This window comes from Aureobasidium subglaciale, assembly GCF_000721755.1.
Source record: "Aureobasidium subglaciale EXF-2481 unplaced genomic scaffold scaffold_20, whole genome shotgun sequence".
Classification (NCBI taxonomy): domain Eukaryota; kingdom Fungi; phylum Ascomycota; class Dothideomycetes; order Dothideales; family Saccotheciaceae; genus Aureobasidium; species Aureobasidium subglaciale.
This window is the reverse complement of record NW_013566975.1, coordinates 334,852-356,017: the sequence shown is the minus strand read 5'-3', so window position 1 is coordinate 356,017 and position 21,166 is coordinate 334,852. Positions and strand designations below refer to the sequence as shown.

At 51.2% G+C, this 21,166-nt stretch overlaps 9 protein-coding genes across 9 annotated transcripts; 5 read left to right on the top strand and 4 right to left on the bottom strand.

Moving 5' to 3' along the window:
- Window positions 1-214: 214 nt before the first annotated feature.
- On the bottom strand, window positions 215-4,198 carry AUEXF2481DRAFT_42838 (uncharacterized protein). Its single transcript, XM_013485723.1, has 4 exons — window positions 3,919-4,198; window positions 871-3,859; window positions 371-816; window positions 215-311 (listed from the first exon to the last, which is right to left on the bottom strand). The coding sequence occupies exons 1-3, from the start codon at window positions 4,077-4,079 to the stop codon at window positions 682-684; spliced, it is 3,285 nt and encodes a 1,094-aa protein (XP_013341177.1). The 5' UTR covers window positions 4,080-4,198; the 3' UTR covers window positions 215-311; window positions 371-681.
- An 877-nt stretch (window positions 4,199-5,075) lies between these two features.
- AUEXF2481DRAFT_68315 (uncharacterized protein) lies at window positions 5,076-6,105 on the top strand (the record flags this gene model as incomplete). Its single annotated transcript, XM_013485746.1, has 2 exons — window positions 5,076-5,141; window positions 5,212-6,105. The coding sequence occupies 2 exons, from the start codon at window positions 5,076-5,078 to the stop codon at window positions 6,103-6,105; spliced, it is 960 nt and encodes a 319-aa protein (XP_013341200.1).
- Window positions 6,106-7,255: 1,150 nt separating this feature from the next.
- AUEXF2481DRAFT_68290 (uncharacterized protein) lies at window positions 7,256-9,075 on the top strand (the record flags this gene model as incomplete). The annotated part of the gene is made up of 5 exons (XM_013485742.1): window positions 7,256-7,344; window positions 7,400-7,639; window positions 7,712-8,126; window positions 8,181-8,388; window positions 8,438-9,075. 5 exons carry the CDS (start codon window positions 7,256-7,258, stop codon window positions 9,073-9,075), a joined length of 1,590 nt encoding a protein of 529 aa, XP_013341196.1.
- Window positions 9,076-10,146: 1,071 nt separating this feature from the next.
- On the top strand, window positions 10,147-11,748 carry AUEXF2481DRAFT_51244 (uncharacterized protein; the record flags this gene model as incomplete). The annotated part of the gene is made up of 1 exon (XM_013485736.1): window positions 10,147-11,748. A coding segment is annotated over one exon (1,602 nt), but the record flags the coding sequence as incomplete, so codon positions are not given.
- A 262-nt stretch (window positions 11,749-12,010) lies between these two features.
- On the bottom strand, window positions 12,011-13,213 carry AUEXF2481DRAFT_700512 (uncharacterized protein; the record flags this gene model as incomplete). Its single annotated transcript, XM_013485807.1, has 2 exons — window positions 12,011-12,940; window positions 13,039-13,213. 2 exons carry the CDS (start codon window positions 13,211-13,213, stop codon window positions 12,378-12,380), a joined length of 738 nt encoding a protein of 245 aa, XP_013341261.1. The 3' UTR covers window positions 12,011-12,377.
- Window positions 13,214-13,671: 458 nt separating this feature from the next.
- Window positions 13,672-14,997, top strand: AUEXF2481DRAFT_416953 (uncharacterized protein). Its single transcript, XM_013485806.1, has 4 exons — window positions 13,672-13,967; window positions 14,038-14,296; window positions 14,350-14,852; window positions 14,908-14,997. Exons 1-4 carry the CDS (start codon window positions 13,936-13,938, stop codon window positions 14,912-14,914), a joined length of 801 nt encoding a protein of 266 aa, XP_013341260.1. The 5' UTR covers window positions 13,672-13,935; the 3' UTR covers window positions 14,915-14,997.
- An 83-nt stretch (window positions 14,998-15,080) lies between these two features.
- On the bottom strand, window positions 15,081-16,064 carry AUEXF2481DRAFT_7476 (uncharacterized protein; the record flags this gene model as incomplete). Its single annotated transcript, XM_013485655.1, has 1 exon — window positions 15,081-16,064. The coding sequence occupies one exon, from the start codon at window positions 16,062-16,064 to the stop codon at window positions 15,081-15,083; it is 984 nt and encodes a 327-aa protein (XP_013341109.1).
- Window positions 16,065-16,479: 415 nt separating this feature from the next.
- Window positions 16,480-17,863, top strand: AUEXF2481DRAFT_42830 (uncharacterized protein). The gene is made up of 3 exons (XM_013485722.1): window positions 16,480-16,771; window positions 16,830-17,425; window positions 17,480-17,863. Exons 1-3 carry the CDS (start codon window positions 16,731-16,733, stop codon window positions 17,626-17,628), a joined length of 786 nt encoding a protein of 261 aa, XP_013341176.1. The 5' UTR covers window positions 16,480-16,730; the 3' UTR covers window positions 17,629-17,863.
- Window positions 17,864-18,573: 710 nt separating this feature from the next.
- Window positions 18,574-19,463, bottom strand: AUEXF2481DRAFT_31979 (uncharacterized protein; the record flags this gene model as incomplete). The annotated part of the gene is made up of 2 exons (XM_013485688.1): window positions 18,574-19,256; window positions 19,310-19,463. 2 exons carry the CDS (start codon window positions 19,461-19,463, stop codon window positions 18,574-18,576), a joined length of 837 nt encoding a protein of 278 aa, XP_013341142.1.
- Window positions 19,464-21,166: the final 1,703 nt, after the last annotated feature.

Sequence of the window (21,166 nt, the reverse complement as noted above, 5' to 3'; positions counted from 1 at the left end):
AAGTCGAGGGTTGTAATGTTCAAGTGCAAGAAAGTGCGTCAGGCAGTTGCAACTTGGTGTGGAAGCTGACGCCGACCATGCGGTCCTCTTGGCATACCCGAGCTTCACCCCCGGACCCTCTCTGTTCTTTCCCTGCGACTATCACGCTATTGTTGTAGGACTGACCGCAATTGAACGTACTGTGTTACGTCCATGGCATGCAGATAGTAGTACGCCCAATTTGATTCCAGCGCGACCTAGCTCTCGGCGCCATGATGCTCATCGTAGCGACCACCGTCTTTCTTTATTACACCTTCTGGACTCTGGTCATGGTATGCCGCGCTCTCTGTACATAGCCTCGCCTGTTCGTATCTGACAAGCTCGCTTCTAGCCCTTTGTCGACTCGTCACACCCCTCCCAGTCTTTCTTCCTTCCCCGTGTCTGGGCCATTCGGATCCCTGTCATTCTCATCTTGGTAGGAGGTGCCGTTGTTGGCTCTTTCCTTTCCCTCATCATGATCAAGAGCAATCGCCAGAGAGTCAAAAAGGCGAGGAAACCGAAAGTCAAGTAGTCTCGGGCTTCCATACACCGCTTCCGTAAAGCGACTTGCTTCACCACACTCTGGCTATCATTGTAATTATCATAAGAAGTTGCTATATGCCTTGGGTCGGGTCTATTTGCCGGCCATAACCATGCGTGCCCTTACTGGACCACGCAGTCGTCCCCAACGACGACTCTGCCTCCCGGTATCGCTCCGGCTTCTCCATCATCTTCCTCGCCTCTTGCTTCGGCCCTCTGCCTTCTGAGGTGTTGTGCTAAGGATGCCAGCATACTTCTCTGTCGTCATGTATTAGCGCTCTGTATGTTATCGCCTAACGACTATTGACTTACTGTAAGGAACGTTTCCTGGTTCCCTCCTTGTCGTTCCACGTCATTCTGAGATGTGATCTGGTACTCCAGGTGCATGCGTTTCCTGCTTGCCAATCCGCCTCGCGCCACATACTCATCTTCGTCATCTCTGTTACGGTCTCTAGCGCCTGCTGGTAGCGCAGGCTCTGACGTGGCCCCAGCCCGTCTGTTCTGTCTCCTCTGCCGCATCCAAGAGATGGACGAGAATGTTGATGCGTCAGCTGCCCCCACACCACGTCCGAGCCTAGCCGCTTCGCGCGCCCTCGCATCTGGTGAGAATATCTTGATGGTATGGTCGATGCCGCTGACGGCCATCATGGGCTCGTATGGGTGACCTTGGAGTACGTTGACGACTTCTCCATCTCCCTCCAGGATGTTGACGAGTTGCCCTGACTTACGGTCCCAAACGAAGAAGTTGCCGTCATCCGAACCTGAGACCACATATTCGTCGTCCAAGCCGAAGAAGTTGACATCCTTTACTGTCTTGACGTTGCAGTGCCCTCGATAAACTCTGGTGTGAGGCGAGCAGTATACTTCTCTTTCAACCTCCCCACGCTTACGTCGTCTTCCAAACGCGCTGCGATACATCATACGCGGGAAGTCTTCATCTTCCTCTTCTTCTTGGTCTTCGTTTCCGTGACTATCCCCGTCGTCGATCGAGTCAGCATCGGCGCCTTCGTCTTCATCGAGTTCGTCATCTTCCATCTCGTCGTCTTCGTCTTCATCTTCGTCGCTGGTTTCACCCATTGCTGCTCTGATGTCACTCATGGCGATAACGTCTTCTTCCTCTTCCGAAGATTGGTCTGGTGAAGCTTGAATGATTTCCATCGACTGCGCCATAGGCTCTTCCTCGGTGGTATCAATGTGCTGTTGTCTTTCACGTAGTCGGGCGTCCTCGCGAGCTGCTGCGTTGTTGCCCGAACCAAGCCCGCCGAATGCTCTGTCTACGAAAGCAAAGTTGACGCCCTCTCCTGCATTTATGAGGACGCCACGAGCTACCTTCAGACCCCAGTGAAGTACAGCATCGCTTCGCCTCTGAGAAGATCCGGACGCACCTTCCATGAGTTCGTCTGAAGATAGATCCGCGAAGGGTATCTTGACTGCTTCGACAAAAGCTCGGACTGCGTCGTTTTCGGTCTCGTAAAGAATCCGACTCTGATCAACCTCAAATCTCGAAGCGTCAACATTGAAGATGGGAGTGCCAGATGAGTGATCTAGAAGATAGGGTACGATACATTCATCGAACGCATCAATACTGGCATCTTTAGGTACCGGCAAGCGAGATGCGTATCTAGCGACGTCTGAAGATCTAGTGAAGCCGTCGATCAGAGCCCCTAAACCACTGTCGAGCCAGAGAAAGATAGCTTTGAGGAAGTCGTAGCCAAATCTCTCACGATCGCTGAGGCTACTGCCTTCGTTTGGCGCATGATCAATCCGAGCAAAGAGAGGGGTGTCGAAGATTTCTTGACTAGCAGTATGTGATTGACCACCAAGCGCTCGGGCAATTACTCCAGAAGCCTGCACGAAGCGCCAGGCGGATTCTCTGTCTGAACGCAGAGTCCGTTGTAGTACAACGTCCTCGGAGACGGGATCGCCTGGGTAGCGCCACGTTCGAGTGATTTCCTGCATCTGCGGCAATATTGTAGCAGCCAAGCTTCGTACAGAAGTAAACTCGGTGATATGGCTGGTCATGTTGCTTGAAGAACCTACAGCTTGATCGTGCAGGGTGAACATAGTCCGACGGAGCTCGACGACTGTCTTCGCGAGACGATACGCCTTCCGCTGCCTATCTTTCATCACGCTCTCCCGTAGAGACGAGACGGGGCTGGTCGAACGGGCGATTGGTATGTCTTCGCTCTGACCGTTATCATATTGTACTCGCAAGGCAACGTCGCTTTGTCTTTCCGCGCCCGCTTCTTTGGTCCGTTGGCGGGGATGTTCGCGAGAAGGGCCAGCGGAAGAGTGTGAGAACTGACTTCCAGTCCTCCGCTTCCGTTTTCGCTCGCTGCTCTCCCTTGCCCTTTGCCTACTAGCACTCGATTGGACTGTTGAACTTGAGCCTCTGGCAGCTACGCTGGCATCCGGACTACGCACTAAATCGAAACTGTAGATATGGTCACCGGACCAACTGGCGATGAGCTCGTTCGGGTAAGCGTCACTGATCTTACAAGCTGTGATGTGTCCATTGTCCCTCTGGCCCATAACACGCTGACCTCGGGGAGCGAACTTGCGAACGCATCGGGTGGCTTGACCAAGTGCGTCCTCGTCCAAATCGGACAGCTGGCTGGCAGAGATAGCAGGTGAGGCGGCACGCTCGTGGAGTTTGTCGCGTCCAAGCATTCGACGATCATGGAGGAAACAATGCAGATGAGCACCACCAAGGGCAATGTAATGAGGTTGGCTTGGCGAACAAGAAATGGTATTGAGGTCCAAATCATATCGTTTATAGGAAATGAGGGCAGGTGGTACAGATGTTGACCTACTGGAAGGAGAAGGGTAGGCGGATGACGGTTGACGCAGATCCCATTGACGCACTTCTCCGTCTTCCGAGCAAGTCAAGAAGAGGTGGGGGGAGGATTCTGTAACCACCCTTTTGACTCTGTCGCCGTGAGAGCGGTAGACTCTACAGTTTGTGTCTCCGTCACTCAGATGTCGCACCCCAGATTGGGTATTGGCTCGCATGCCTCTGGAGCTGCTGTTCAAAGCCATGGCCGAGGCCCGTGATGCTTCAGTATTGGTGCCGGAGTATTCGAGATCGAAGATGCGGACTTCGCAATCACCAGCAGCGGATATGACAGTACGGTCGTTCGAGTGGGGCATGAACTTGACGGAGAAGATGTTGGCGCGATGGCCAGTGGCGATGCTGGTAGCCAGCTTGAATTGCGTGTTCGAGTCATCAGGCTGGTAGGTGTGGATGTTGATATGCTGGTCATCGGATCCCGAAGCGAGGAGACGGCCTGACTTGGACCAACTATAGGACAGATGTGTTAATGTAAAAGTAATGATTTGGTAGAGGGAAAGATGGCAAACCTGAGAGCATTTACGCATCCAGAGTGGCCGTCAAGCTCGTTAACAATGTCAAGGTCACGAATCCAGTTCTTGTCGCCGTAGATCGACTTGACCTTTCTTGAGGGCCCGACAGAGTCTTGTAGCTCTCGTCTGAGTAGACGACTAGACAACGAGTCGCGCATCATTGATCACTTCAACAGAATAGCCAGTGATGACAAGCGATGGGCGGTCGTTCCAGCATGGGAATATCAGCGGAACAGAGGTGAGTGATTGACGAGTGGTTCAGAAGTCGAAAGATTCGTTATGTTGGAGAACCAATAGTCAAGAAGCGCATCACCATGTCATAGGTACAGGCACGCAGCTACCCCGGATCCCGAAGAGCACGCCGTCCGTCCGCCGGCCGGTTGTGACAGAAGCTAGAGCTGGCGTGTGGTGATCGGAACACGCTTTGTGAAAGGAGGGAGAGGCAGCGTGCACCAAGTCCCACTGAATTGCAGCACTAAGCAAAGATCTGCTGGCGCAATTGACCTAGAGTTGGGCGTTACCAACATCACATGTTGTAAGCGTGATGGTGGCGGGAGATGAACAGTACTTGGAACCGAACAGATGATCTTGCCTATTCCATTTCTGGGCTGCACCTTCCTCCCCTCTGCCGTGCAAACTGCCCTTCTCTGATCTTTAGCCTTCCCTGTGGCTTCAAAGAATCTGAAAGGGCTGGTGCAAGTGTCGGTCAAGTTACAAGTAACAACAGTTAGAAGGAGGTGCCTACAATAGCATACATAAACACCGTTTCACGAGTGCCAAGGCCCAAGTGCCAGCGCGCGCCGATCAACAATGGGCAAGGACAAGGCTCCATGTCACTAACTCCCCTGAGTATTATTATTTGTTTGTCAGGAAGTCGGGCAGTCTCTCCTGCTCACTCCTGCCTCTGAATTTTCAAGACGGCGCAATCTTCCCGACCCGCTTCCATACGCTCGTCGACGGCTTCATCGCTTCAACTCGATATCGCCAGCCAGTTGACGACGGCCAGTTCAATCCTCTGGGACCCGCGCTACACGAATCGAAATCCTCCGCACGCCAGGCTCCATCCTACTCACGTCGGTACTCTTTCGCTTGACAATCGCTCCGACTCGACCATCAGTGTACGAAGCTTAGGCGGCGGCCAGCGCATACCCCCTATGGACAAGCGTCACCCCAGCTCCTTCCAGCAGCTCGAGAAGCTCGGTGAGGGTACTTATGCAACCGTATGTCTCTATCGAAACAGCTTCACATGCTGTCATACAACTCTGTTCATCGCCGACTAACCATGTTCAGGTCTTCAAAGGCCGCAATAGGCAGACTGGCGAATTCGTTGCCCTCAAGGAGATCCACCTCGACTCGGAAGAAGGCACACCAAGCACCGCTATTCGTGAGATCTCGCTTATGAAAGAGCTCAAGCACGAAAACATTGTCCGCCTACACGATGTCATCCACACTGAGAACAAGCTCATGCTGGTCTTCGAATTCATGGACAAGGACCTGAAGAAATACATGGACTCCAGGGGTGAGCGCGGCATGCTTGATCCTGTCACCATCAAGTCGTTCATGTACCAGCTGCTTCGCGGCATTGCCTTCTGCCACGACAACCGCGTCCTCCACCGCGATCTCAAGCCCCAGAATCTGTTGATCAACAATAAGGGTCAGCTGAAGCTTGCTGACTTCGGTCTCGCTCGCGCTTTTGGCATTCCCGTAAACACGTTCAGTAATGAGGTCGTCACACTTTGGTACCGCGCCCCTGACGTCTTGCTGGGCTCGCGCACTTACAACACATCCATCGACATCTGGTCCGCTGGTTGCATCATGGCCGAGATGTACACCGGTCGCCCCTTGTTCCCCGGAACCACAAACGAGGATCAGTTGCAGAAGATTTTCCGTCTTATGGGCACCCCTTCTGAGCGTTCATGGCCTGGCATTTCTCAGTTCCCCGAGTATAAGCCCAACTTCCCAGTTTACGCGACCCAGGATTTGCGCAACATCCTCCCCCAGGTCGACCCTGTCGGCCTCCAGTTGCTGAGTGCAATGCTACAGCTCCGTCCAGAGCTCCGCATCTCTGCTCAACAAGCTCTCCAACATCCCTGGTTCGCTGATCTGCAACAGCAAAGGCAGCAACAAGCACATATGCATAATCCACACATGCCCGGCGTGCCTAACCCTCAACGCACTTACTGATGCTCTCGATGATTCTCTCTACAGCCAAATGCATATTCTTGGCAGGCCGGCGTTAATGGAAGGAATGGGATGTTTCTTGTGTTCTAGGTTTATTTTACCAGTGGACAATTTTTGGCGTAGCCATACAGCCCCTCTCTCGTCGTCTTGAAAGCTGCTTTCATTAGATAGCGCTTGTGTTTATCAATGACAATCTTTCGATGCGCTGTTTCTGACAGCCTCTATGCTACAGTAACGCTCCCTGCACTGACTTGTCCAGTAAATCACAAAGGTCGAGAGCACCGATCCTCTGTGACCCTTCTGTTTGTCGAGTTCATTGTGTAATGCCGTGTCGATGTCTTGTTTTGTAGCTGAAGTATGCGAGAGATGCTTCTTCGTAAGAGTGTCACCTCGAGCGTTGTCATTCGAGCCTCTTCGGCCTTGGCTACGATCTGGGTAGCGACCCCTACAAGCTCGACTACTTGAGTGTAAAGTTGAATGAGTACTCATCAGACAAGAGTTGATGCGGATAGCAAGACTGTCAAACAGCATCCCCGAAACTCCATATCTATTTCCCCAGCCTTGTACGTAAGAACATCGCAATCGCGGCCGCTCAGCTCAAAAAATGGACAAGGCGCTCCCTCCGATGCGCCTCCGTGACGCGGGGCTTGCAACGGTCTAGAGGACACCACCCACACAGTCATGATCAAAGGCTCCAGAATGACTCGACGGCGACCTTCTTTATCTAGTGTGATGCCCTAATCTTTCTCTCTCATATCTTCCTGTATCGCTGTACTAGGGTGATTGAAACATTCAACTGGCTGTCGTCTACTTTGGCCCATCTCTTATCTGCTCCTCCCCTCCAAGCGCGTAGAAGCGGATCAGGGATTTAGAGACTGTTGACCCTCGTCAAGTGGACCGCCGCTACATCACTACGCTCGCCGATGTTGCCCGATCTTACCTCTAGTCTATCCATATTCTAGCAGCTGTGTTTCCTCTGTCCATCTCTGCTGCTCTCCTCCACTCTGTCCGGACTGTGTACCTACGACCAGCAACCCAACGCCTCATATCAATTTCGACTCCTTTCCTACCAGCCTTGCTGATAAGCGAAACCTCAACATTGTCGCATCGACATCACAAATAGAGCGTGATACATATCCATCTCCGTCTCACTATGGCCACTGCTGCAGAGGCCGACTTGGCCCGTATGGGCTACAAGTCTGAATTGCCCAGAAGTCTAAGTATGATGAGTGTGCTGGGATTGTAAGTCATGCAACATCGTTAGATCTATCCACATTGCTGACGATGCTTCATTCAGATCATTTGCGATTATGGCTGTACCCTTTGGTCTGAGTACAACGTTCTACATCACACTTGCAGATGGTCAGAGCGTGACCATCCTCTGGGGATGGGTCTTAGTTTCCTTGATATCCTTGTCAATTGCAGCTTCCTTGGCCGAGATCTGTGCTGTGTTCCCTACCGCTGGTGGTGTGTACTACTGGGCAGCCATGCTGAGTACCAAGAAATACTCTCGCTTGAGTTCTTGGATTACCGGTTGGTAAGTTTTCTGCCTCCTCTGTTCTCGACCTTGATTGTGAGATATCTACTACATGTGCTAATCCAATACCAGGTTGACCTTGGTCGGTAATTGGACAGTCACGACCAGTATCAACTTCTCTGGAGCCCAATTGATTCTGAGCGCCATTAGTCTTTGGAATGAAGACTTTGTGCCTACAGCATGGCAGACAGTGCTCATGTTCTGGTGTGTGATGCTCATCTGCATGCTCGTCAACATTTTCGGCTCTAAGTACCTTGACCTGATCAACAAGATCTGTATATACTGGACCGGAGCTTCCGTCATCATTATCATGGTCGTTCTGCTTGCCATGTCTGACAACTATAGAAGTGGAGAATTCGTCTTCGCCCACTACGACGCGAGTGGTAGTGGTTGGCCAAGCGGTTGGGCATTTTTCGTTGGTCTGCTGCAGGCTTCGTACACACTCACTGGTTATGGCATGGTTGCAGCAATGTGCGAGGAGGTCCAGGTGAGTCAACATTACGGACGCAGTAGATCGTCCAAGCTAACTCGGCGTGTCCAGAATCCTGCTCGCGAGGTCCCCAAGGCAATTGTCTTGTCCGTCGCCGCTGCAGGTGTCACCGGTGTTCTGTACCTCATTCCAATCCTTTTCGTGCTGCCAGATATTCAGATGCTCCTGGACGTTGCCAATGGTCAGCCGATTGGTCTCCTCTTCAAGACTGTCACAGGCTCTGCAGCTGGTGGTTTCGGACTGCTCTTCCTCCTTCTCGGTAAGAAATTGTTCCGCATGTCGACATGGCTCTGGTATTGACTGTTTAGGTATCCTCTTCTTCGCTGGTACGGGTGCTCTGACAGCTGCGAGCCGCTGCACATACGCCTTTGCTCGTGATGGCGCGATTCCTGGATCTCGTATCTGGTCCCGAGTAGACAAACGTTTCGACATCCCCCTGTGGGCTTTGGTGCTCTCGACTATTGTTGACTGCTTGCTGGGCTTGATCTACTTCGGTAGCACGGCAGCTTTCAATTCATTCACCGGAGTTGCTACGATCTGTCTCTCGACATCATACGGTTTGCCCATCCTGGTCAGCGTGCTCCGCGGCCGCAAGATGGTTAAGCACTCTTCTTTCTCCCTTGGTCGTTTCGGAATGGCGATCAACGTACTTACGCTGTGCTGGATTGCCTTGGCTGTAATTCTTTTCTGCATGCCAGTCACACTTCCTGTGGATCCTACTTCGATGAACTACGCCAGTGTTGTCTTTGCAGGGTTTGCTGCCATCAGTGTAGTGTGGTACTTCATCCGCGGGCGCAAAGCATTCACAGGACCACCAGTACCCGCCGATGTGGATGTCAGTAGTGACATCGGTGTCGTTAGCGGCCAGGCTATTGAATCAGACTTGGAGAAGTCCACAAGTGCTGTGCACAGGAAGATGGCTGACGAGCCACCAAAGATGATGTGATGACCTCTATATTATTCTTGTATACCAATTTTCAAAAGATAGCCAACGATTTGGGCAAATTTGCTTCCAATATCGGGATGGCGAGATTTCTAGACGCTTCATTGCCCTGGTCCATTGTGTTTATGAAAAGCAGTCAATCGCACCTGCCTCCGAGGGTTTGCGGTCCACGGCATTGTTTCGGAGTCGAACAATCTTGGCTTCCGGGTCAAGATTTCATGGCGCGTCGGTGTCTGCATCATGAACCTGAAGGAGCATCTGCTCTTTTACGCAACCATGCAGAGCGGCTCCGAATTGACTTTCGACAAACCTGATCTTGTCGCAACGATGTCGGCACTCAGGAGACGCTATCGCGAAAGATTGGCGCACTGTGACTGTGCTGCCGCATCCGCCAGAGACCGCTAGGGACGCTTTGACTCCGGGCGACGCGTCTTCCTTGCCTGTACCAAGTTTTCGTTTGGTATGAGGGCACGCGAGCAATCACCACATTAGTTGATCAGGAGCAGACGACTTCTGCTTTTCCAGGGCGGGACACATATAGGTATCAGCAATCGATCGGATAAGCGACTCAGCACATCCGCAAGTGATCTTGATCCTCTCAGGAATACTTACTCTTCGTCTGCATGACCCGTTGCTCACAGAATGACTCGGGCTGATTCTGGCGGTCCGCTACGCCAGCAGCAGAGCGCCACTGCGGTGGAGAATTCCACTGTCGACTCGTCCATCGCTTATCTGATCTCATCATCTGACATCTAACCGATCTGATTCCACTTTTCTACAATCTCAGAGAGAGCCACACAACATAGCATAGTGTTTGGCATCTTCTGGAAACAAGAAGATGAGACGGTCCCGCGGGCTAGATACTCCTCCGGCTTTTGGTAGTGCGAGCGCGGGCCTCAGGACATGACAAGGGCATAGAGCGATGTCTGGTATATGATGTAGGTGTTTCCTATATGTAAGCGACATCCCCTGTCTGTATAAACCAAGAATCCCTTGTGAGCTTTCCTGGGAATCTGCCAATCCACGACGATTCTCTCTTTCTGCTTGTACACACTCGTTTAATTCTTCATCAACATGCCTACATTCTTCGCAGTGGCGCTCGCAGCGCTACCACTGGCTCAACTCGCGCTGGCGGATCAAGCTCCATACACGGGTTCCGACTTCCAGTCCAAGGACTTCGGACTCTACCCTACACAGACTTATGAGTCTTCAAGCCTCGAGGTACCTGTATTCCAGGTCAACAAGGCTGCAGAGGACAGTGTAGACTCTGCTGACCATGTGTTCATCTCACCTAGAGGCACTGCAGTGGATCAGATTGCCCCCATGATCTTCAATGCCGATGATTTGTCTCTGGTATGGAGCGACCCTAGCTATAAAACCACTTTCGGTGTGAGAGTCCAAGAGTTTAACAACTCCGACTACATCACTTTCTGGCGAGGGGCAGTAAAAGGTGCAGGTTATGGAACCGGCAGCTACGTCATGCTGGACCACAGCTACAATGTTGCTTATAACCTCACAACGAAAAACTTGACTGTCGGTGGAGACATTCATGAGATTCAATTAACAGATGACGGCACCGCGCTCATGACTGCCTACGAACCCATGGAATACGATCTGACAGCCTATGACATCGAAGATGGCTGGCTCGCCGACTCACTCTTCCAGGAGGTTGACATCGCTACCAATGACCTTCTCTTTTCATGGAGAGCATCAGAGCACATTGCACTCAACGCCTCATACGCAGACCCTGGTACCACCGGCATCTCTCAGGACAGCCCTTACGATTTCTTCCACATCAACTCTATCGAGAAAGACGACTCTGGCAACTACCTCATCTCCGCCAGACATACACATGGTCTTTACTATATCAACGGAACCAACGGTGATGTCATTTGGAGTTTGGGAGGTAAAGACAATGATTTCGAGGACAAGAGTGATGGCCAAGCAACAAACTTTGCCTGGCAACACGATGCCAGATGGCGCAATACCGGTCTCACCGAGTTGACTCTCTTCGACAACGGCGCCGCCGACTGGGTCAAGACCGAGAATGAGACACGTGGTCTGTGGCTCACCCTTGACTACGACGACATGTCTGTCACTCTCAAGCAAGACTACATCAGCCCTGAAGGCATCTTGTCCGTCTCGCAGGGAAGTGTACAAGTGCTCTCAAACAACAACGTCTTCATGGGATACGGCAGCAACGGCGCCTTTGTCGAGTACACCAACGAAGGCGAGCCCATTTGGGACGTCCAATTCGGCATCATCGGCAACTCCAGCGTACAAAGCTACCGTGCCTACAAGCAAAACTGGCAAGGCTTCCCTGGTTGGAATCCGAGCATCGCTGCTACTGGCAATGGTACCGATAACACCACTGTCTACATGTCTTGGAACGGTGCTACTGAGATTAAGCAATGGGCCATTCTTGCTTCGAACTCATCTTCTGATCTTGCTTCCACTGATGATTTGTGGAAGAATGTTACAAAGACTGGTTTCGAGACAAACTTTACTGTAGGCACTAATGCTCGCTACATCCGTGCTGCGGCGCTCGATGCCGATAGTGCAGTCCTTGGAGCCACTGATATTGTTGATGTCAACGACGGCTCCAAGACTTCCACAGACACCAAGGTCGATATCGGTACTGGCGAGGCAAACACTGCTGTCACTAGCTCATCATCGGACTCTGATTCTGTATCTAGCGACAACAGCACTACTTCTAAGTCTGGCAAGGAAAGCGGTGCTGGATTTACGCAGGCTTCCTCATCACTTGCTCTGGGAGTGGCGATGACTGTTTTATTCTTCTTCGGCTTGTAAAAGTAATATAATTATCATAGATTTTGTAAATTATCAAAGTCGTAATATCACGATTTTGACTTCCTGCAAGTGCGCAATGGCGTAGACCATGAAACAGAAGGGCACAACTACCAACAAGAAAGATTCGATTGGCAACCTCTGCTTCTTAGGCTCTGGAATACTTTACACAAGAACATACTGTGGAATATTTGTAGGGTTCTAGATTACTCTACACCAGCTTTTCTGTTCGAGGAAAGGTGGTGAGCACTTACTCATGCTTAAGTAACGTTGACTTCGGCTCTGACAACGTACTTGAAATACGTTTGATGCAAGGCAGGGTAGTTTCCTCCAATGATGTAGCGAGTTTGAGAGATGCTCGCGAGTTTTTTTTTTGGGACAATTAATATTCGGCCATCCCGAATCCGATCGACAGCCACATCTGCGTTTGTGAATTTTCTCTTAACAACCCTCGCTGGAAGCTGTCTCTCTTTCTCTCTCGCGCTCAGCCCGACACGCTACTTCTCGTCGCCATCCTTGTGTTCATGGTAGAAGCACATATCCAGGTCATAAGGTGGTATGTCTTGCTCCTTACAAGCATCATCGATATTCCTGGAATTGAGCATGTTGGCGCGTTTGCCTTCCACATGACATGGTTTGCAAAGTCGATGAGGCAGCCTTCTTCCCATGGTAGTCATGATATCGCAGAGGAACTCGACGAGCAGATGTTCTGATGATTTTTTCCGTCTGGCCCAGGCTTGATCGTAAGCTACCTGATGGACGAACAGACGATGCAGTGGAGAACGTCCGACCAAGTTGGCGTAGAGGTACATTATATGGACTATATTTGGAGGCCCTTGTCTGGCAATCGCATCGACAATCTTGGCTCTGAATCGTGGTGCATCCAATCTGTCTCCAAGGATATAGAGATCGATGAGGTTGAGCTCGAGCCAACTGCTGGGATCTTTGACGTCGAATGGGTACGCCGGCTTCTCCTCCAACTCCTCAGGGGTGTATCCTTTGTTGATCCTTTCCTCTTCCAGTAATGTCCTCAATTCTTGATCGAGGCGTGCTTTCGGATCTCTATGGATTGCTTGAAATCACTCCCTGCTGAAGCACTGTCCATGTACGACGGACATTCCAGATTATCAGTACGCAGCCAGGTGTCGAAGAACTCACAATAGAAGACTGAGATATCGTCAAGTTCGATGCGATGTGTCTTTGCTTCCAGGAAGGGGCCTGAGAGTGCCCTGTCGAAGTATTTCGAGCCTGCGCACAGAGTATCTTTGCTGTATGGTCGTGCTCTTGTGTGCATCTCGGTAATTCGCCTTGACTCACCAGATGGCGCTGACATGTATCTACAGCTCATGACAAGTACACCGAGTTCTGGCGCACAATCTCTCTTCACGAAGGTGCGCTCAATACTGCTGGCCGAATGGCGAGTGTTGTTGAGTACTAAGGTAGCCGAGACGACTCCTGCTGACAGACTGGTGGGCTCTCGAAAGCACTGTGCCTCGAGACAGCTACAGAGCACATTGAAGGTCTAGGAAGTTCGCGTGCAGAGTCTGTTGGCCGATCACCGCGACCAACCTCCCCTTTTTCGTCGTTTTCTCAGCCGTGTGAGCTTGCAAAGAAAGTTTCGTGCATCGGAGACATTCAGCTGCAAGAGCTGTCACGATAGACGTTTAGCGATCATCAGGAGGGAAAGTCCACACGTGGAAACGGCTGGAGAAGACAGCCCGCCCCGCTTCCAAAAACTTGGAAGTTGACCACTGACGTTCGGCTGCAGAGGATGTGACGCAAGATTCCTGACCTTGTACTCTGCATGCCCTGGTTTCACTGCGATCGCATACGATGGGACAGTCTGCCAGCCATTCCTTTTTCTTTGCTAATAAGCTGGGAGAGCTGCCGCCTGCGCCTCATTCTTCGAGTCCTATCAAGCCACTTTGTTCCCTGCTTCTCATAAGTACCGTTATCCCTCGTTCCCTTGCTCAAGTCCTTCGGTAGTTTCGACACGTCTTTCACAACTTATATATAATCACGTTCTATTGAAGAGATCCTCTTCCAGTATTCACAATGGCAGAACAACAGAACAAGCCTCTCCATGAGTATGTGCCACGCGAGTCGCATGGCGCAAAGTACACCTCCACAAAGTCAAAAAGCTAACGATCCTTATAGGCTTCTGTCTCATGACATGGTCGACATCTACGTCGGCCCAGAGAACAACAAATGGACCCTCCATGAGAAACTGTTATGTTACCGCTCGAAATTCTTCAGAAACATCTTCTACAGCAAGGAGAACAAGAACCGTCAATTTGGGCTTCCGGATGAAGAGGATGAGCCTTTCCGCCTGTTCGTTGGCTGGCTTTACAGCGCCCACACTCCTACACCTAAGGAGGAGAAGGATCTTACCGTTTTGCTGGATCTGTACTTGATGGTGAGTTGTCCGAAGCATTGATTAAAAGAACATTCTAACTGACAACGAATCAGGCCGAGAAGTGGGAAATCCGCGATCTTACCCTCGAAGTCCTCAAGAGCGTTCGCAACTGGTACAAGGAATCCAACACTTACCCTGCCCTCCGCCGCGTTCAATACATCTACGCCAACACCGATCTTGAATCTCCAATGCGCCAGCTTCTCATCAGCAGTGTTGCCAGAAATCTCGTCACCAGCGAGTCGGGCATGCCACCTCAATGGGACAAGGCTCTCAGAAAGAATGGCCAGCTTGCTGTCGACATTATTATCGCTATGCAGAAGTGGAACCTTGAGAAGGAGAGCATCCCTGACCCGAGACAGGATTCGGTCAAGCCTATTCTGGAGGACTCTGAGCAGGCTAGAGCTGAGAAGAAGGAGGGAAAGCAAGATGAGGATCAGAACAGCGAGGAGAACAATGACGACGCTGAAGAGGGTGAACAAGATGAGGCTGAGCAAGAGGAAGGTGAGGACAACGAGGAGGGCGAGGAGGGCGAGCAGGAGCCCGAGGAGTCGCAAGAGTAAGGTGACTGATGGGCTCGGATGAGACGAATTTCTTTATAATCTTCGTTCTAGCATTTAATATTTTCTGGATAATCGGGTAATTTACGAATTGGATAATGTCTTCCAATCTTGAAGCTCTCTTTGCGAGCTCAACAACACGTGGGTATAGAGAATGTGGTGTGAGGACGGGCTCGCGATGATTGAGATGCGAAGACTGGAAAGTTTGTTCCATAACATGTCAAAATCTACATGCGTCTGGGAGCAGGCATGTTCTTCATCTCCTGGTGCGAGACCTTCTTTCTGCGTCTCTCGATGAGTCTTTCTCTGTCCTTTGACTTCATGCTGTCGAACTTGTTGACCAAAGCTTGTTGCTTCTGGTCCGACTTCTTCAGGTAGAAGGGGTTCTTGCCCTGTGCAATGGCTTCCTTCTCCTTCTTGCGGTGCTCGCGTATCACCTCCTGCTCTCTCTCCTTGTTCTCGCGCGCCTTCTTCTTACTCTCCATACTGAGTAGTGTGCGTTTCAGAATAGCCTTGTCGTCCTCATTCTTACTCTTCTTGATGGCAGCCTTCAGCTCGGCCATTTCCGAGTCTTGGTAATCGTTGATGAAGCCGTATTTCTTGGAAATCTCGGTGTCGTCTACGGGACCGCCTAGAGGGCCGAAACGTGGGTCGCGGATTTGTCGCTTGGGCACATCGATGACCTGGCGCTTGCGAGTGACTTGTCTGTTGGAGACTTGTGACATGGGTGCGTGCTTGGAGCTGCGCGCGTGAGGAGCGCCATCTTCGTCCGAGTCGCTGTCGCTATCGTCCGAGTTCTCGTCGTCCTTTGTCGTCCGTGACTTCTTGGCCGCGGGCTTTGATGTGGTCTTGTCTTCTTTCTTGCTCTTCTTGGGGGCACTGTCCACGCCTTTGGACTCTCTCAGCTCGCGCAGACGGGCGCGTAGAGCATCAAGTTTGTCTTCCTTCTCGGTATCATCTCCTGCGGGTCTCTTTCGCTTCTTTGCCATAGACTCCTGTGCTCTTGACAATGTACCGAACGAGATGTTGCTCAACTTGTCCTTGACATTCTCCTCTTCATCTTCATCGGAAGAACTCAAGATGTCGACTTGATCGCCTCCGGTCTCGATTATGGACTCTGAGGAATCATCTCCCGAGTATTGCTCGTAATCATTCTCGTCGTCGGAAACATCGGCGCGCGATTTGACGGTCTTTCCGATCGGTAAAGGCATGGTGTTTGAAAAGTTGTTGGTCAATGGGGAATTTGAGAATTTCTGGCCGAGATGCGCCGAAGGCACATGAAAGTTGCCTGATAACGCCTGACGCCAAGCACTTTGCTTGCTTATCGCCTTCGTTCAAGCAGGCCATGAGATCACCTACAGATGTACAATCATATTGTATCATTCAGATATTTCAAGGACAGAACATGCATCAACTGGCTCTGTGCGAATTCCTTAGGCAACGTCTTGACTATAACTTGAAAAGAGATCTCCAGCTCACGATAGAACAAGAGATGGTCCGGACAATGTTCGAATATCGTTCGGAGCTCGTCCGCCTACCTGCTTGTTAGTAACGGAATGACGCCCACAGGGAGTTCGGTAGCTGCGGCTCGAGGCTGGTGGGCCGGGGTTCTTATGAATCGCCCGGGTTAGAGTTCACGATGCGACTGATTCCTGACAGGCCGCAAACGCCGCGGTGTCTGCGTGTGGCGTGTACGTCACTGTGATTCCGGCGAGATACGGATTTGTTGCCCTTATTAATTATTTCGTTGCTAGCGACTCGAATTGAAGCTTGCACATCTTGACCTCACTCAACAAAGTCGTCATACATCAAAACATATCGTCCCCCGCCCTCCCAACTGTATCCCACTTTCCCATCATAACCACACTTAGCACATCATGAAGATTCTCACAAAGGAAGAAGAGCAGGAGCACTACAAGTACGTGTTTGACATCGTCTTTGCTGTAGCTTGAGAGCACTGCTAACAATGCTTGCAGCGCTACCATCTACGGAGGTACCATCGGTGGTCTTCTTGGTACAGCAGCTGGTGCAGTTGGTGTCTTGGGCGCCAGCAGGAAATACCCTGCTTTCCGTGGCCTGTCGCTACCTTTCCGCGCTTTCCTGATCACCAGTGCTGGTACTTTCGCCGCCATTATCAATGCCGACCGTTACTCGCGTGGTTACGAGGTCAGCCGCCATCCCGAGAAGGAGTACACCGACAAGCAGCAGACCCTGCAATCCCAACTCGAGTCGCAGAAGCCTTTTACTCAACGTGCCACCGACTGGGCCTCGACAAATCGCTACAGCATCGTCTTTGGCTCATGGGTCGCCTCAATGACCACTGCCTTTGGTATCGTCGGTCGCAACCCCTACCTCAGTGGTCAACAAAAGCTCGTTCAGGCTCGTGTTTACGCTCAGGGTTTGACTCTGGCTGTCGTCATTGCCAGTTTGGCACTGGAGGCCAAGGACAAGAACAAGGGTGAGGGCCGCTGGGAGACCGTCAAGGTCCTTGACCCCAACGACCCTACTCATAAGCACGTCATTGAGAAGAAGATTCATCACGAGCGCTACTCTGGTGAGGATCAATGGATGGGTAAGTTCTACAGCGTTCTCCAGATCACAAAACGGCTCAACTAACACACTGTAGACATGGTTGCTGCCGAGGAGGAGCGCATCAAGGAGCGCGAAGCTGCCGTCAAGCAAAGAGAGTCCTCGGACGAGAAGAAGGGAAAGCACGTCAAGAAGCACGAGGACCTCGAGCACGGCGAGAACAAGTCCAACGTCAGAGCTCCTTGAGCATCTGATCACGCGACACATGCATATTCGAAAATTGCGACAAAACATAAAATACCACCAACGCGACAACTCTGATCAAGCTTTTGTGGAAGCTGATCTGCATAGATTTGGGTGGTGAGAACGGACGAGGGCTGCAGGGCGGCCTTCGTCGATATAATTAACGACCTTGAAATTATTCGATTGGTTGAATGGATAGTAGAGTCTGTAACACAGCTTTATCTCACGCGAGCACGATTTACAAACCTCTGTCAAACATCCTTTTTAATTGTGAAGTGACATGTTCTCATGTTTAGTGGTTGTTGCTTGGTTGTCTGTCCGTCTTGCGTCGTGAAAGTGTGTACGCTACCGTTAACCGGAACGGAGTCCTCAGTGACCAGGCAAGTCCATCGAGATCTGAGAGCAATATTCCAGGCGGCTCTAGAGAACTTTCGGTTCTTTCAATCTGGCGACCGCGACATTATAGACACGGGAATAGCGAACGCTATTGAAGTGACAGGGTCAACCCCTCGACAACCAAGTGTTGGCGACAGAATATGTCAGGATGCTTCGCACAGCACGTTATGGTGAACAGCAAGCGATTGAAAGACCCCCAGATAAGACTCTTGATTAATTATGTCTACTTTAGTCTTCACTAATTGTTCCAAGGAAAAGCGTGTGCTCTTTTCATTTCCCAAGCATATTCTCGTCAATATAAGCGAATGAGATAGTTGTCAAAGGCCGTCAACATATCATCATGATGATCCAGCTGTCATTAAGCGTTTCGTGTGAAACCAACAAAAGAGATTTAGAACATTGATAGAGAAAAGGAGAGGTGAGAAACTGAAAGTCGAAGACCAGCGTGGACCAGTCCAATGAAAGTTTGCAATAGGTATCGGCAAGTCATTAATAAGTAACGGCGTGATGTTTGCTCATCATGAGTTAAAATCGTAGCACAGAATCGGGATGCTATCGATATGTTGCTGGATCGTTTCGTGGTGAGCCCTCTCGTCGTCTAGCGCCACTCTGTACTGGATCCTCGTCAGGAGAGAGTATGTTCGGATATCGTGATGGACCAACGCGACTCGGACCAGGAGCAATCTCTTGAGGTTTGTTGTGTTCTTGCTCGAATCGACGCGTCTCCTTTTCAATGTTGGACGGACGACCTCGCTTCTTCTTGCTAGACGAAGTGTCGGATCCTCCTGCACCGACTGGTTGATCGCGACTCTGCGGAGACATGGCAACTTGAGCAGCCTGCGTCGCAACGGACAGCGGGCTCAGTGCGGTAGTATTGCATCCACTACTACTTGCGATCGCAGGTGCATGTCTGGGAGGCGGTAACAGCTGTCCATGAGCAAATTCTTGTTGAGTTCTAGCGGCCTTCTCTGCATTGCTAGGTCTACCACGCTTCTTCTTTGGCGGCTCAGGTGGTCGATTGAGCAGAGTTCCAATAGTAGACATGGGTGGCTTGGGTACAAGCAGACGGCCACCTGCAAAGGGAGGCTGATCAGGGCTGAACGGACGTTTCAGAGAAGATGACGGGACGGGTCCCTGAAGACTTTGAGATCTGTTATGACCAGAAGCAGGCCCGAATGATCCAGGTTGGCTCACGATACTGTTGAACCACATGATACATTGATTGGGAGTTCGTCCTGGAAAAGCAAGTCAGTTAACGAGCCGCTTCGCGTAAGCGCAAGTTACATACCCCTTGGAGGCGCCACATCGCCCCAAACGGGATTGATGCCTTGTTGTCGTATGAACTGGACAAGCACGTCTGGGTGGATATTGCTGGACTTGATGATCTCGGCCAGTATCTCGAGCTGTTCGTGCGCATTGAAGCTCACGTCCCGAGGGTTCATTCTGTAACGAGCCGGAGAAGTAACGAAGGAGAAGGGAAACAGGCGAACATGTATTACAAAGAAATAGGGCCAAGTCGCAGATATGAGAAAGGAAACGAGTGCAGCTGGTGAAACGAGAGTGCGTCAGTCAGACGACGAACCAGATAATACTGCCTGCCTTAAAAGAGAGCATAGAGAAGGTCAAGAAAAAAATCACACAAGGCTTGGAGAAGAAGAGAATGTCTGTGACCATCGACCATCAGGGAAGAAAAAGGCGCGAGCATGGAGCCAGAGTGGAGAATGGGCTTCGTCAAGCTCAGAGAGGGCTGGGATCTCGGTTCTAGAGGGCGAGAGTTGATGCATGCAGGTACTGCATCCTAGGCGCACATCTCCCTGCAAGATGGATGTCATGCTTCACCAAGGCCAAATGATGCCGCCAATCCGGGTTATGTCAGAACGATCTTCCATTCCGGTGCAAGTCCCGGGATCTGTGATTGTTCCACTATTGACGAATCACACCTGCCTACCTTGACTGAGCTATTCTTTGCTGCTGGAACACGCAAAAGTGGACGCGATCCAGAAGCCAGGTTTGAGTTGACTTTCTCGGCTCTAAAGTGTCCCGCGCTTTGGGATGGGGCCCGCTCGTCCCGGTACACGGCAACCCAACATGAAACGCTCGGCATGTTGGCTCTGTTGTCCTCATGTTGATTGCTCGACTTCAGCCTTGTCTACACGCTTCAGCACATCTCACAAGGACGACGTTTGGTTTGGTGTGGGGCGTTGATTGATTCCGCCCAGAAGGCACGGTCACACGCCGAGAAGAACAGCTTTTGCAGCGCTGGAGTCACCAGCATCTGCTCTCGAACGGCCTGCCCGGGACTTCAGACGAGCACACGACAGTAGCTTTACCTCGCTCGCGAAGTAAGGCCTTTGGATCATCGCTCCCATGCACAATCAGGCGGATTTTTACCCGAATGCCTCTGCGCTAGAGCCAAGGCTTCGTCAGTTTTTACATGAAGCCACGCAGCTGCAAAGAACAATCGGTTCCCAGAACATCATGAGTCTGACAGTTCATTGGTCCTGGGCCGCGGGTCATTGAAATTCGCAGACAGACGGCTCCTTGCTGTGCTCCAGATAGTCGGGCCCAGCAACCCTGGGTGCGCTACGAGCTCCAAATTTCGGCGTCGTATCAGAATCCTGCATTGCATCAGGAACTCATGCAAGTGCGCGCCTGGTGGGGATTCTTCTTTGCGCAAAATAATTCAACCACAAGGTTTCTCAACATTCTTGCGTCTATCTCGCTTCGGCTCACCAAGCACTTGTACTCGAGTAGTTTCGACAAGCACTACAATCCGCCCAAACTTTAACCTTCAGGTACGGCTTGTGCGATGCCAGGTACTTCATGCAATGCCTACTTGAGCACTTCTACCCTCGCGCGTCGGATCAACTCAACCACGTTGGTTTCAGCACCAGGAAGGGATTGGCCATCAGCTTCCGTGGCAGGTCAATCGCGGTCCGCTACAAGCACGGATTGCTCAGTCTCAAGGCTGAGCTGATGGCCGACACCAAAACAGACTTGGAGCCAAAATCATACTCCGGTCCTTGTACTGACTATAAGTACTAAGCTGCGATGCGATGGACCGGGATAGTCGTCTCTGGTCAATCTCGAAAGTTTGCAACGAGACATGTAAGTCAGGGTGTTGGATCTGACGTGGAGATGGTCA